Source organism: Sinohyriopsis cumingii, chromosome 5 (genome assembly GCF_028554795.1).
Source record: "Sinohyriopsis cumingii isolate HCF-2022 chromosome 5, ASM2855479v2, whole genome shotgun sequence".
NCBI lineage: Eukaryota > Metazoa > Mollusca > Bivalvia > Unionida > Unionidae > Sinohyriopsis > Sinohyriopsis cumingii.
Window position 1 is genome coordinate 53580967 of NC_142965.1, and position 12784 is coordinate 53593750.

The 12784-nt window shown below is 35.1% G+C and overlaps 1 protein-coding gene across 1 annotated transcript in view; it reads left to right on the forward strand.

The window, feature by feature from the left end:
- The window catches only part of LOC149799183 (tetraspanin-7-like), a 52476-nt gene that overhangs the window by 12908 nt on the left and 26784 nt on the right, over nucleotides 1–12784 (forward strand). The window contains exons 3-4 of the mRNA XM_089958416.1: nucleotides 7069–7143; nucleotides 11550–11645. Of these exons, the coding sequence (XP_089814542.1) occupies nucleotides 7069–7143; nucleotides 11550–11645 (171 nt within the window). The remainder of the gene's footprint in view (nucleotides 1–7068; nucleotides 7144–11549; nucleotides 11646–12784) is intronic.

The window sequence follows — 12784 nt, forward strand, 5'->3', positions numbered from 1 at the left end:
ATCCAACCAAGTCTCCTTGACAACCCCACCCACTCCAGTCACTAGTGGTTGAATCGGTATTCAAAGACTACTGTGTATATTTCTCAAGCTCACTGTCTTGCTGGGAGGAGTTATACATCTCATCCTCACTACCATGTTGAGATGAGTTGCATGACTTGACCTTATTACCAAGCTTGGAGTTCTACATCTCAACCTCACTACTATTGTTGGAGATGTTAATGCATCTCATCCTTGCTACCATACTAGTAGGACTTGTACATCCTTCAACTTCACCTTCAACTTCACCAGCATGTTAAACGGGCTTGTACATCCTTCAACTTCACTAGCATGTTAAATGGACTTGTGCATCTCTCAACTTCACTAGCTTGTTAAATGGACTTGTGCATCCCTCAACTTCACTACGTTAAATGGACTTGTACATCTCTGAACTTCAGCACCATGTTAAAAGGACTTGTACATCCATCAACTTCACTAATTCACTGCCATCTTAGGAAGAGTAGCACACTACTACCATAGATCAGAAAAGTGATAAGCACATATGTATGTGATGATACACGATCATATAGCATATAATGCTCAGTGTGCATTGGAAAATATTTACATGGACGAATTTTATGCAGTTTACTTTTTTGTTGCTGATCACATATTGCAAAAATATTAACCTCAGAGAATAAAATCAAATACTAGAAGAGTGTAAAGCATTTGGAATATTGCAGAATCACAAAAATGAGAAAATTACAAACAATATTGGAACATAAAATTTTCCCATAAAGAATAGAATTTGCACCTCATTGTAAGATATATGTAATGGTTGTGAGATACAGTGACTAGAAACAGTAAGTCATTTTGCTGGATTACCAGACTACCAGTTTTAGCATGTATCCAATTTGTTGGTCTGCTTTGTGTCTGTTCATTCTAGCTTCAGGGCAGTTCCAGTCAGTTGTATGATCAATAGATAGTCGTGGTGTAACTAATTCCTGTAGATCTTGAATATTTAATGCCATATGAATGCTTTGTTTATGTCTGTACTTATCTTTAAATGGGACTGGTTTTGTCTGTTGCAGCTTTGTACATCTTGTATTAATTATGGGGTAGGTTTAAGGCCTTTTATGTACATTGCGGACATAGATTTTTGTCTTTTTATAAATTTAAAAGAAAACCAAAACTTTCTGCTACTTGTAATACAGAAAGAGAAGACAAGAAATAAATACAGGCAGTCAGATTTGTTGAATGATACATGCAGATTTACTTTACTCGTGTGTATCACACTTATCTTTATATAACAATTCCCTGTGAAAATAGCACTCATGCATATAACACTTACTGGTATTTAACACTTATCAGTATATATAATAATTCTCTGCATAATATTCTCACATGTATAACATATCTGTGTATAACACGTATCTGCATCTAACACTTCTGGGTGGATACCATATTTCAAAGCGGCACCCTTTTGGTCACAACCCCAGTATGCTAGCCACTGATACATCATAACTCCTTATATAGATTGGACAGCATAGATGGTAGCTCTTTCAGCTGTTGCATCATACAGTGATTAATCAAGGACTTAGATGCTTACAGTGAAAAGAAAACCATACACAAGCAAACATTGTAGCCTCTGCAGGGTGTACTGCTTGGAGGATTGCCATGAAACGTTACAAACACGTTAATCCCAATGTCTAGATGGTTGAAAGTGAAAATGGACACCCACTATTCAAAACACCAATGATGCTAATCATACTTTCAACCCGTACTGAGTTGCGTTCTGTTTATTACACTCTGATTTTAATGTGTGTTGTCTTTGCTTAGTATTTAGCTTACTATTGGATTGTATCATGATAACACGGTGATATTATGAACTGATTTTATTATTCCGCCAAGTTTTGGATTAGAATCGATTAAATGATACAACTGAAATAACTTTGTTTCTTTCTCAAAACTGTTACTTAAAGATTTGTCCAAAGTTACATATGGTTATATTTTTCATTGTTTTGAGACAAGTTTAGTGATCTTCAGCCCAGTCAAAGGCAATAATTAAAAAGTTTTGACTGTACTTGCAGGTACAGGGGGTAGACATATTTTGAAAATCCACAGGTTTCATTGGGCAACCAACTTTGATAATCTGGTTGCCCTGCAGATTATTTTGGTTAGCCACTAAATTACTGCAGTTGTTCTCAAGATTGCCATAATCACAATTATTCAGCATCTTTTTGTGTGTGTGTGTGTGTGTATACTTAATCCATATTAGACATTATATTTATAACTCACCAATAGTTCTGATAATGGAAAGGTGTGGTACAAGTTTACATTTAAGATCAGCTAATAAAAGTGATTAACAATTTACTTTTTTGTTGTTGTCATGTTGTATATCAGCTTTCTGAGGTTGGTCACCCTTGACCACAAACTTATTGATGTTTTATGTTTATCTGAGTTTACATCATTAGTGTTCAGGTTATAATTAATCTTATTACTGTATGTTATTAGACCCATGCCTAAACTGTCAGGAAACTGTAAACTCTCCTCATGAGACCTTTGTTTAGCTATTTCCCATCAAGTCCGTATAGTATGCAACAACAGTTGTGATTGGTCTGATAATTTAAACTTGCCATATTTCTTAAGGTAAAGTTATCCAGTACGAACGAGTGTCACATGCTCTACTCTAAAAGCCCATTTTTGCAATAGATCAATCAATAATACAGTACTACCATTGGCACTAAGTGTGTCAAACCAAAGAAGAAAGATACTATGACCATGTGTTAGTGCATAGACAATGTTTGTGAGTCTTGTTTCTTTAAGGATTCACGCTGAGGGGCTGGTAGTGTGGGCTGCAGTTACATAATCAGATGAGTATCCCACACAAGAGAATTAGTGTGGCTTGTTGCCAATAGCAACCATTCCACACTAAAATACAGAATTATCTGGAGTTAATTCAGGCACACAGCTGTAGATGCTCCATTGGGACAGTTTAATGATCAGATGATAATTGCTGGAAAATATGTAAATTTCATTATAAATTTTAGCATAATCATTTGTTGATACTTTTGGTTGCATAATTTGGTTTTCACATTGGGAAAAAATGGTTGCCTAGCATTATTTCGGGTCATTTATCATTGACTCTAGTAAATGAAATTTGCTAATCCTGAGTTGTCTTGTGAAAATGTTAGTTCTAACACAAAATGAAAAGTTTTATTACAAAATTTGTCATGTTGGAGTTTCTTAAGAACATCAAAGATGGTGTCATTACTCAGTAGCTAAAAAGAAAAGATAGTCTTATATGAGAATCTTCAAAATTCTTTTTGTCCAGTAGAGTACAAATCCCTTTATGGGTCTCTTTCTTACAATACCTCCACTAGATTTCTGAAAAATATACTTCAATTGAAATGTATTTAGACATCAAACTTGACTACACAAGGTGTCATTTACTTTGAGGAGGTATGTTAATTTTAGTTTCATTTAGAAACCCGACTTGAGCAGATGAGAGCAAATACAGAAATTGCTGTACTATTGGACAATTTGCAGGTCATATTTTGGTCAGTTTTGGCAAGGCATTGTGGGAAAAATTGATCCATAAGACCTTGCAGAAAATTACCCCCAGTGACTTGTACAGATGGCACCAATTAGTACTCATATTTCCATTGTGTAGGCTATTGTCTGCTTCAGATCACACTTGTAAATGAAATTGAACAACATAGTTGAGCTTTCATGTTGTCTCACCTTGCAGTTCACATGTTTCATTTGATGAAGATTTATTTCAGACTGGTATGATATATCTGCTGCAGTCTTGTGATAGATTTTGGAATAGACTTGGCTCTGGTTCCTTTATACTGTCCAAATTTTAAGGTACATTGTAGTAAATACTAGTTGTCAGAGCCGTATAGTTTCTGAAATATCACAGAGAAAATTTTATTGGGTGAAAATCACGCAACATATTTTGAGGCCTTAATCTTGATTTCTTAATAAAAAAATTTCAAAATTGAGGACTCTTCCCTTTTTTCAAAGGGGATTGGAATTTACCCTTACAAAATTGTCATGCTTTCACACTAGATAATACATTCTGTCAACAGTATGTGAATATGACTAATACATTGATGCAAAGATAATTTTTCCTGAAGCACAGTTTCCTGTCTGTTTTCTATAATTTGAAACCGAGTGAATTGGTAAACATTGTAGAGAACAGCAGTCAAAATTGAATGCATTTCCACATTGATACACAGGATCCATTATAGGACATGCTTTTTCACATCAATACACAGCGTTTATAATAATAATAATAATAATAATAATAATAATAATAATGCTTTATTTATAGAGGGTGACTCATTAGTCAAGGGCTATTCTCCTTTGAGGCCCTCTTAAGGAGAGTATAACAATGCACATTATATGAAGATAGCAATAATTACTGTTTATTTTAACATGTTTAGTATTAAAATACTAAATTCCATTATCTATTAGAAACACATACATGCTCATGATGTCTCTTCTTAAATACTCTAATATTTTCAGCAGATTTTACATGTAGTGGAAACTTGTTCCACATAACTGTACCAGATTTATTGTTCTTGGTTTTGATGGTAGAAGGTTTTCATGTGATATTGATCTCAACTGGTGTTGTGTTGAAAAAGGCCTGAGTAAGTCCTGAAGATACTCTGGTGATGTTCTATGTAGACATTTATATAAAAGAACTGCCTTGTGAAAATCTATCCTGTCATATATTGTGAACCATTTGAGTTCTGTAAATAATGCTTTTGAGGGATGATTAACAGATGCATCTAAAATTACACGTGCTGCTCGTTTTTGAAGTTTATAAATCCTGTCAAGCTCAGATTTAGCACAGTTTCCCCATACATTAGAACAATAATCCATTGTTGGAAGAATATATGACTTGTACCAGTAGTATAGATTTCAAGTTTCCATAGGTAAATATTTCTTGATTCTGCCGAGTAGGGCAATTTTGGATGACTGTTTTACAAAGCTTATCAGTATGGTCATTCCATAATAAATTATTATCTATGGTCACACCTACAAGCTTTTCATGTTGGACATTTTCTAATGGATGATTATTTATTGCAAGAGATAGTTCTGAGATCCCTAACTTGTGTAGCTTTTGTGATGTCCCCAAAATCATACATTTTGTTTTACCTTCATTAATTACCATCCTATTTTGTTGTGCCCAGTTTTGGACTCTTAATAAGGTCTGAGTTTAATCTCATTTGGATGACTTCAGTATCAGAACTAGATGTATACAAGGTTGTATCATTTGCAAACAAATCTGTATTTGTGGATCATTATTGAATGGTAAATCATTGATATAGATAAGGAAGAGGAGAGGGCCCAAAACTGAACCTTGAGGGACCCCTGAATGAACTGTGCAAGTTTGAGAGCTAATATTGCCATTGCTTACTTGTTGAGACCTTTGGTTTAGGTATGATCTAAACCAGTTTAAAGAAGGATTTTCGAACCTATAGGACATGCAGTTTCACCTTCATATACAGATTCTATTATGGGACATGCGCTTTCATATTCATAGGGTCTGTCATTGGACATAACTTTGTTATTTTGGGATTCATGCTAATTTCTTAATAAAAGTTAAGATTTTAAGCCATCCCTTAGTTTTTTCATAATCTTTTATTCAGAAAATTCTCCCAATTTATTTTAAAGGGGAGGGGAATTTTCCCCCATAAATTTCAGTTATAGAATAGACCCAGCATACAAATAAAGCTGAGTCCTGGGTCAAACATTTTCATTTGTTTGTAATGAAAATAAAGATGAGACCTGAGGCATGAATGTTCATTTGTGTGTAAATGAAAAAAAGCCTTTCAAATGTGGAAAAACCATCTAATTGGTAGAAAATCAATTTAAATGCAAGTCGTCTGAGACTGAGTCCATAGGCTTGACACAACTAATTGTATCATTCCATTGTAACAGAGTAGGGAACCAGTTGGAGTTGGAAATTATAATTGATTTTTTTTGCAGAACACAGCATTTTTTATGTTATTTCCATCTGCTCTGTAACAGGTAACTGAGAACCAAAATGGGCCCAGAATATAAATTGATTTTCAAGTACAGGATTGTCTGGCTAATTATTACTTGGTTGCAGGATTAGTTCTTTGTCAGAAGAATTATTAGGAAATTCCCCCAAAAGTCATTGTTTAAGCTGAGATATCCAGACATGTTTCTGTCTGTACCCAGTGGCTTATTCTCATTGATTTCCTTGACCTTGTATCATTAGCCAGTGATTCTCAACTGTAGTCTAAGTATTTGCCATTATGGGATTTGATTTCTGTAAGGTTTCAAAAGATGCAAAAGGGTGCTTTTTATTTTAACTGTAGCATAAGACTTCTTTTTGGACAATACGATATCACCATACAAATCTGATGTCATACAGTCTAAGGCTATACCATTGTTCATTGGTGTATCCAAGCCATGACATCTCAGTATTGATGATGTTTGCATGAAATGAACTGCATTATACATGTATTTGCAAACGGTAGCTTTTTCAAATATTTTAAATCTGTAAATGCCTGAATGAACATTTTCATTTGTCACAACCCATAATGACTTATATATATATATATATATATATATATATATATATATATATATATATATATATATATATACATACATACATACATTAGCGCATAATAGTGTATATTATTTGCCACACAACATTTCCTGTTTCACTTTAGCTCTAATTGGCAAAGAAATTTTTTTTACTTATTTTCCACCAGTCTGAAAGCGCTTTATGGGGTTCTGTATGAGTGCTCTTATATCTAGGAGTTCGTAATATTAAGGTTACATGGGTGTCATTAATTATTAAAATAGGATGGTGTTTGAAGAGAGTTAAAGGTAAACTTGAGGGTTAGGATATGATCAGACTCAACATATGATAAATGTAGCTCAGTCAGAATCCAAACTTGCATTGATCCCCACCGCTGCCTTCAAACCCATCCTTTCTGCTGTAATGACATTCTAGCCTGTAGTTGGAAGATTGGTGTAAAGTGATTTTGTTTATGTTTTCTTTGGAAGTTTTTTCTCCGATATCTTGTCTTTTTTACATTACAGTATTCCGGTTTTCTGGTTCTGGTCTTCATTGTTGAGTTGAGTGCCGGAGCTGCAGGATTTGTTTACAAAGGAAAGGTAAAAAAAAAATTCTTTCAAACTTTGCTTGATCCCCAGTTGTGAATTGTTTGGGCCACATAGTGTTGCACCAGTACATTCATACATCAGGGCTTGAAAAAAATTTTTTTTTTTTTTGCCACTTACCCAGCAGGGCAGGTAACTTTGAACTTTAATGAGCATACATAAACTTTAATCATCCTTTAATTATGTGGAATTTTGAAATCTGAAAACTGAAATTTCATCTTTGATGTTGTTTGAATGATTTTGGCAATTTCTATACAGTAAGGCTTTACTAATGCCTTTACTAGTTCTATACACACTCGATATGGTTCCAGATTTCTTGATGAAATTTCAGTGATTCTTTCCTAGAACATCCTGTTAACACACAAGTAATCTGATACTGAAGATTGCTTCTGACAAACATGACACAATGGCATTCTGGACTTCTCTTCACACGCCATCTGGTCTAATTAGGTGTGTCATGCTTGTTGAGTGTTTTTCATAATTCAGAACACCTCTTGCACTAAACATAGGAAAGTATCAAGCAAGTGTGGTGTATGAGAAGTGAATTTAATTTACCATTATATGTCTGGCTGTTTGAAATATATTACAAATGGCTATGGTTTTTTAAAGAAGCAGCAACAAAAAACATTTCTCTCAATTTTGTTTTGTTGACAGCGAAATTCTGAATAAAGGATGCCATTGATTTGATTTCAAAAGACATATTTTTTTTGCTCTCTTTTCTTTGATAATTGGCCTTAAAATTACACCCATGACTTGTAAATATGAGGCCATTAGTGGAATTTACTAATGCTGTCAAATGTTGTCACATATAAGCAGAGAAATGGAGTAGTCTAAAGGTCAGAGGTAAAGATCACACATTTTGTTTTGTCACGTTTTACTAGATCTATGGTAATCATTAGTTCCTATTGACAGCTATGCAGTTTAGTATCTGACTGTTTGAGCTTGTTATCCCAAGAGGCTAAATTTGGGAACAGCTTAAATTTTAGATTGGAACATAATACAGTAAATCCATTGGTATGGACAAGTTTTAAAGAAAATCAAGAATGTTATGTGTAGGGATTAATGCTCAGAAACTAAACAATCATGCTTAGTGATGTTTTTTTGCTGCCGTAAGAATTGCAAGATAACCAGAAAACAGGCTGACATGTGCCACATTTTCGACACAATAATTTAAAAACAACTGAATTATAACCGTTGTACCATTTTTTTAAAACATCCTTTAGTAATTATCTTGTGCAGGTAACATTACTAATGAGCTGGTCAGCTTGCATCAATTGTACCAATATGGAGTCTGAGTTATTGCTGTCATTTGTGAGTAGCATTTTGCCTTGTATCTGTGTGCATCTGAATTAAAATACCTGTACTTTGCATCTTTGTAAAGACTTGGCAGAAATAGTCCCTGGCCAGTTTTTCAGATGGATAATTCTGTCTGTGTTAATTACATAATATACACCTATTGGTACCAGTCTAGGAAGCTACAATGAATTAAGAAGTTATCTCTTTAAGAAAAAAAGTCTAAATACAAAATTATTCATTTTAAAGTCAGTAATGATTTACCTGTCACTATTAAGCTTTTCTTATCCATATTGGAAACACCTCATACATGCTAGATGTGCCAACACCTTTTTCTAGAGATTTCTTAGAACACATGCATCAACCAGTTCACTTCCTTATTTCTTTCTTGGATGACCATTGAGTCTAGATAAGAAGATGGAATCACTATCTTCTCCTTTGTGATCAATTAGGTCTCAGTTTGCAAAAGTTAAATGAAATTGACTGCTTTCCCTCTACAAAACAGAGACAGACATTTCTCAGAGTATTGTGTTTGTTCCACAAAAGAGAAATGTGGAGCAGTACCTGTAGTAGACAAGATAATAAATTTTCTGAAAAGTATGTATCTTGCCCCCAACTTTAGTAAGGCAAGGAAGCACTATCCAAAAATCAAGAATGGTAATATCCTAGTTGGGGTTTGAACTGAGTCTTAATACGGAGACTCCTTGTGCCTTTCCATGGGGGAGGGCCAAGATTCCCTTTGTATCCAAGTTCAGGTGAGGAGTAGATCATGCAGATTGTTAGACATTGTTTTAGCTCTTACAGTTCTGAGGGATGTTCTCTCAATCTAGATCACCACTGACTGTTAAGTGTCAGGTCATTGACCAGCCACTTTTCACAGAGTACTGACCTGACCATGAGACACTGCTCATCAGACCAGGTTCTGATCTTCACAGCATACCAAATCTAGGTATAGTACCAGGGATAGGTTCAGGTACCTTCCTTCAGCTACATTACCTATTTATCCAACCACAAGGACATAGCCTGCCTCTGTGCATGCTCCCAGGATATGAAATCTGACCCATGTTCCATTTAATCTTTCTGTTATGTGGAACTTGACCCTTCAAGGGAGAGAACAGTTTGTACTACCATTCATATCATCTAATATGGCCCCCTGCATGCACAAGTGATGAGGTCTTAACAACCCTGACAAGTTCCGCAGGAAAGGTCATCATGGAAGGAGAGGGTTAGTCCATATTCTTTTTACCTTTTGAGTTTGATTACTCACTGTGCAATAAGCGATCCATGATACTTCAGTCATTAGAACCAAGGGATGTTCTCTCTGGGTCTGTTAGTCACAGTGCAATCAGTGACCCATACTACTTAAGTCATTGGAACCAAGGTATATTCTCTCTGGGTCTGATAGTCACTGTGCAGTCAGCGATTCATACTACATCAGTCACTGGAACTGAGTTATGGTCTTGGTTCTAATAATAACTGCGCAATCAGCGACTCATACTACTTCAGTCTTTGGAACCAAAGGATGTTCTATCTGGATTTGATAGTCACGGTGCAATTAATGACCCAGATTACTTAAGTCATTGGAACCAAGGTATGTTCTCTCTCTGTCTGATAGTCAATGTGCAGTCAGTGACCCATACTGCTGCTTCACAAACAGCAGTTAACTGCTTGGGCTGCATAGTAATTTTTTCCATTTTACTACATCTAGTCCACTTGGGAATGATATTGGATAGTGGGAAGAGTGCAGGGTCCTAAATGACCAGACAGAATGTGAAAAACATGAGGATTTGTAGTAATAATTGATAGAGCTTGATCTCAGTATTATTATTAATATTATTATTATTATTAATATTATTATTATTTATAGCATTTTCTGGCTTTTTATTCACTTGCATGTAGTCTAAATGAGCCTATGCTATGGTCCTGCATCCAGAATGTCATTCATCATCCATTGTGTGATCTATCTACATTACAACTTGCCACTTATCAAAACTGCTGCATCAGTTCAATTAAAATTCATAAGAATATTCCTTTAGGACACATTTTAAAAATTGGGTTTTTTTTGTAGTTCCTTAGCAACTATGTTGTTTCCATAGCAACCAATTCGAAATACTGTTTTGTTTTTACTTCTTGTGAAGGATGACTGCCAGTTTTAATCAGACTTCAGCAGAATGTTGCATGCAATATCAAAACTATTTTCAGGGTGACTCCCTGACCATTGGTGTTTCTTTCATAGCAACTATGTTGAAAACCTATTTTCTCAGAACTGAATTTCAGCCATATTTGGTAGGAATGTTTGTTAGAACTTTGTTTAGCTTTCCAGGATTCATATAAAAAAACAAACTATTTTGTGTCTTCTCTAGAACTGGTAAGCCAGTTTGATTAGGCTTGGTATGAATGTTTCTTTTTACATGATTTTGTCAAATTGTGTCATCGATTGCTTCCATAGCAACAGTGTAACAGCCCCCCAGGTAGAAAACATATTTTTTATGCCTTTTTTTGGACTATCAAACCTTTGTCCAGTTTAACTCTACTATTAGTAGTTTTGCTTCCATAGCAACCATATGTTAAACCTAATTTTAGTCTTCTTCAGAATGGCCTGGGCAATTTTGTTCAAACTTGGTGTGAGTGTTTCTTAGGACATGCTTGATGAAGTTGTATCCAGGCAAACTCCCCCTAGCAGTGGTGCGGCTTCCTTTGCAACCATTTGGTAAACCAACTAATATATTTATCTCCCATCAGGCATGGTAGCTGTTACTAATATTAAAAAAAAACAAAAAAACTATCATGAAACTTTATCTCCAGCACTGCCTTACCATATCAGGCTAATGTAACGTGATAAGTACAGTTCTTTCATAAACATCTTTTGCATTCATACAGGAGGAAGTCAGTGCACCATCTGGTTAAGCTGAAGTTACTCAAAAGTAGAAATATGCTTGAACAAAATGTCAAATAATACCAATTTTTACCAGATAGCTGTACATTGTCATGACAAGGGGATCTTTCATACCAGTGTACCTGCCTCAATGCTTCATATGGCTTCCAGACCAATTCATGTCAAGTGAGTGATATCATGCACTCTTGGGTCTCTTGTTATTTATTTACAGCTGGAGCAAGGTTTTGAGACTGGACTTCACAATGCCCTGGATCAGTATGGAACAAAAGATGAAGTCAGCAGGGCTGTGGATGGGCTTCAAGAAGGTGTAAGTTTGAAACAGTGCCTGCAGCGCTTTTTACCATATATACTTCCATACAAGGCAGATCCAGCTGCATAGACCTGGATATGCCATTACATAATGTGCCAGCAGATCTGGGTCAATACAATTTATTAGGAGAAATTGGTAGAAGAAGCAGCATGTACCCTGATCTGTTGGCACATTATGTAATGGCAGATTCAGGTCTATGCTGCTTACAGTTGTGCCTGACTTGCAAACTTGTATAGACAGTGTTTGTTAGCAGATATTGATTGCTGCAATCAAAGACTGAAGTGTTTACATAACTTTAGAAGTGAATCATAGTGGCTTATTGATGCCCAAGTTTAGATTGCTCGCATTTTAAGCTTTCATTTATGTAATTACAGGGTTTTTACAGGGCCCCCAATCATGTTAGTGCTACCATGCCTACATTTGCTTGCCACTATGCATTAATTTGATGCCCAAGTTTAGATTTCTTGCATTTTAAGCTTTCATTTTTGTAATTTTATGGTTTTTACAGGGCCCCCAATCATGTTAGTGCTACCATACCTAAATTTGCTTGCCACTGTGCATTAATATGTTGTCATCATGACATTAACTAGGTCAGGATCAATCTTTTCTTTAGTTTTCAAGATGATGATATTATGATATTGATGACAATGATTATTGTTCTTGTGGTTATTATTATTGTTATTACAGTAAAACTGATCTTGAAAACAAAAATCACAGTTATGAGAGACCACATGGCTAGAGAGACCAGATTCTCAGATTTACTGTTATACGTAACGTCTAGATAACTGCCATAATCAAGATCTTACCAAGTGACTTTTTGCAGTTGAGCAACAAGACACATTCATTGATTATCTAGGTTTTAAAACATTTTACTAACTGCACTTGGCAAGGTTGTACAATGGCGGACAAGCAGTTTTTGGTATTTGGCAGTAATGTCTCTGCTTTTACATATTGTTCTGTTATATTCAGTATATTGCAGTTTATAAACATGATTCCTGCTGCTGTGCTAATTATGAAGATAAAGAGCTTCAAATGTTACCTTTATTTATTCAGAGTTATTTATTTCACACATGCTGGTTTGAAGCATATTGTAAAAAGTTTAAAGATAGTATAGGGGTCTAATCATACTGTTCTTA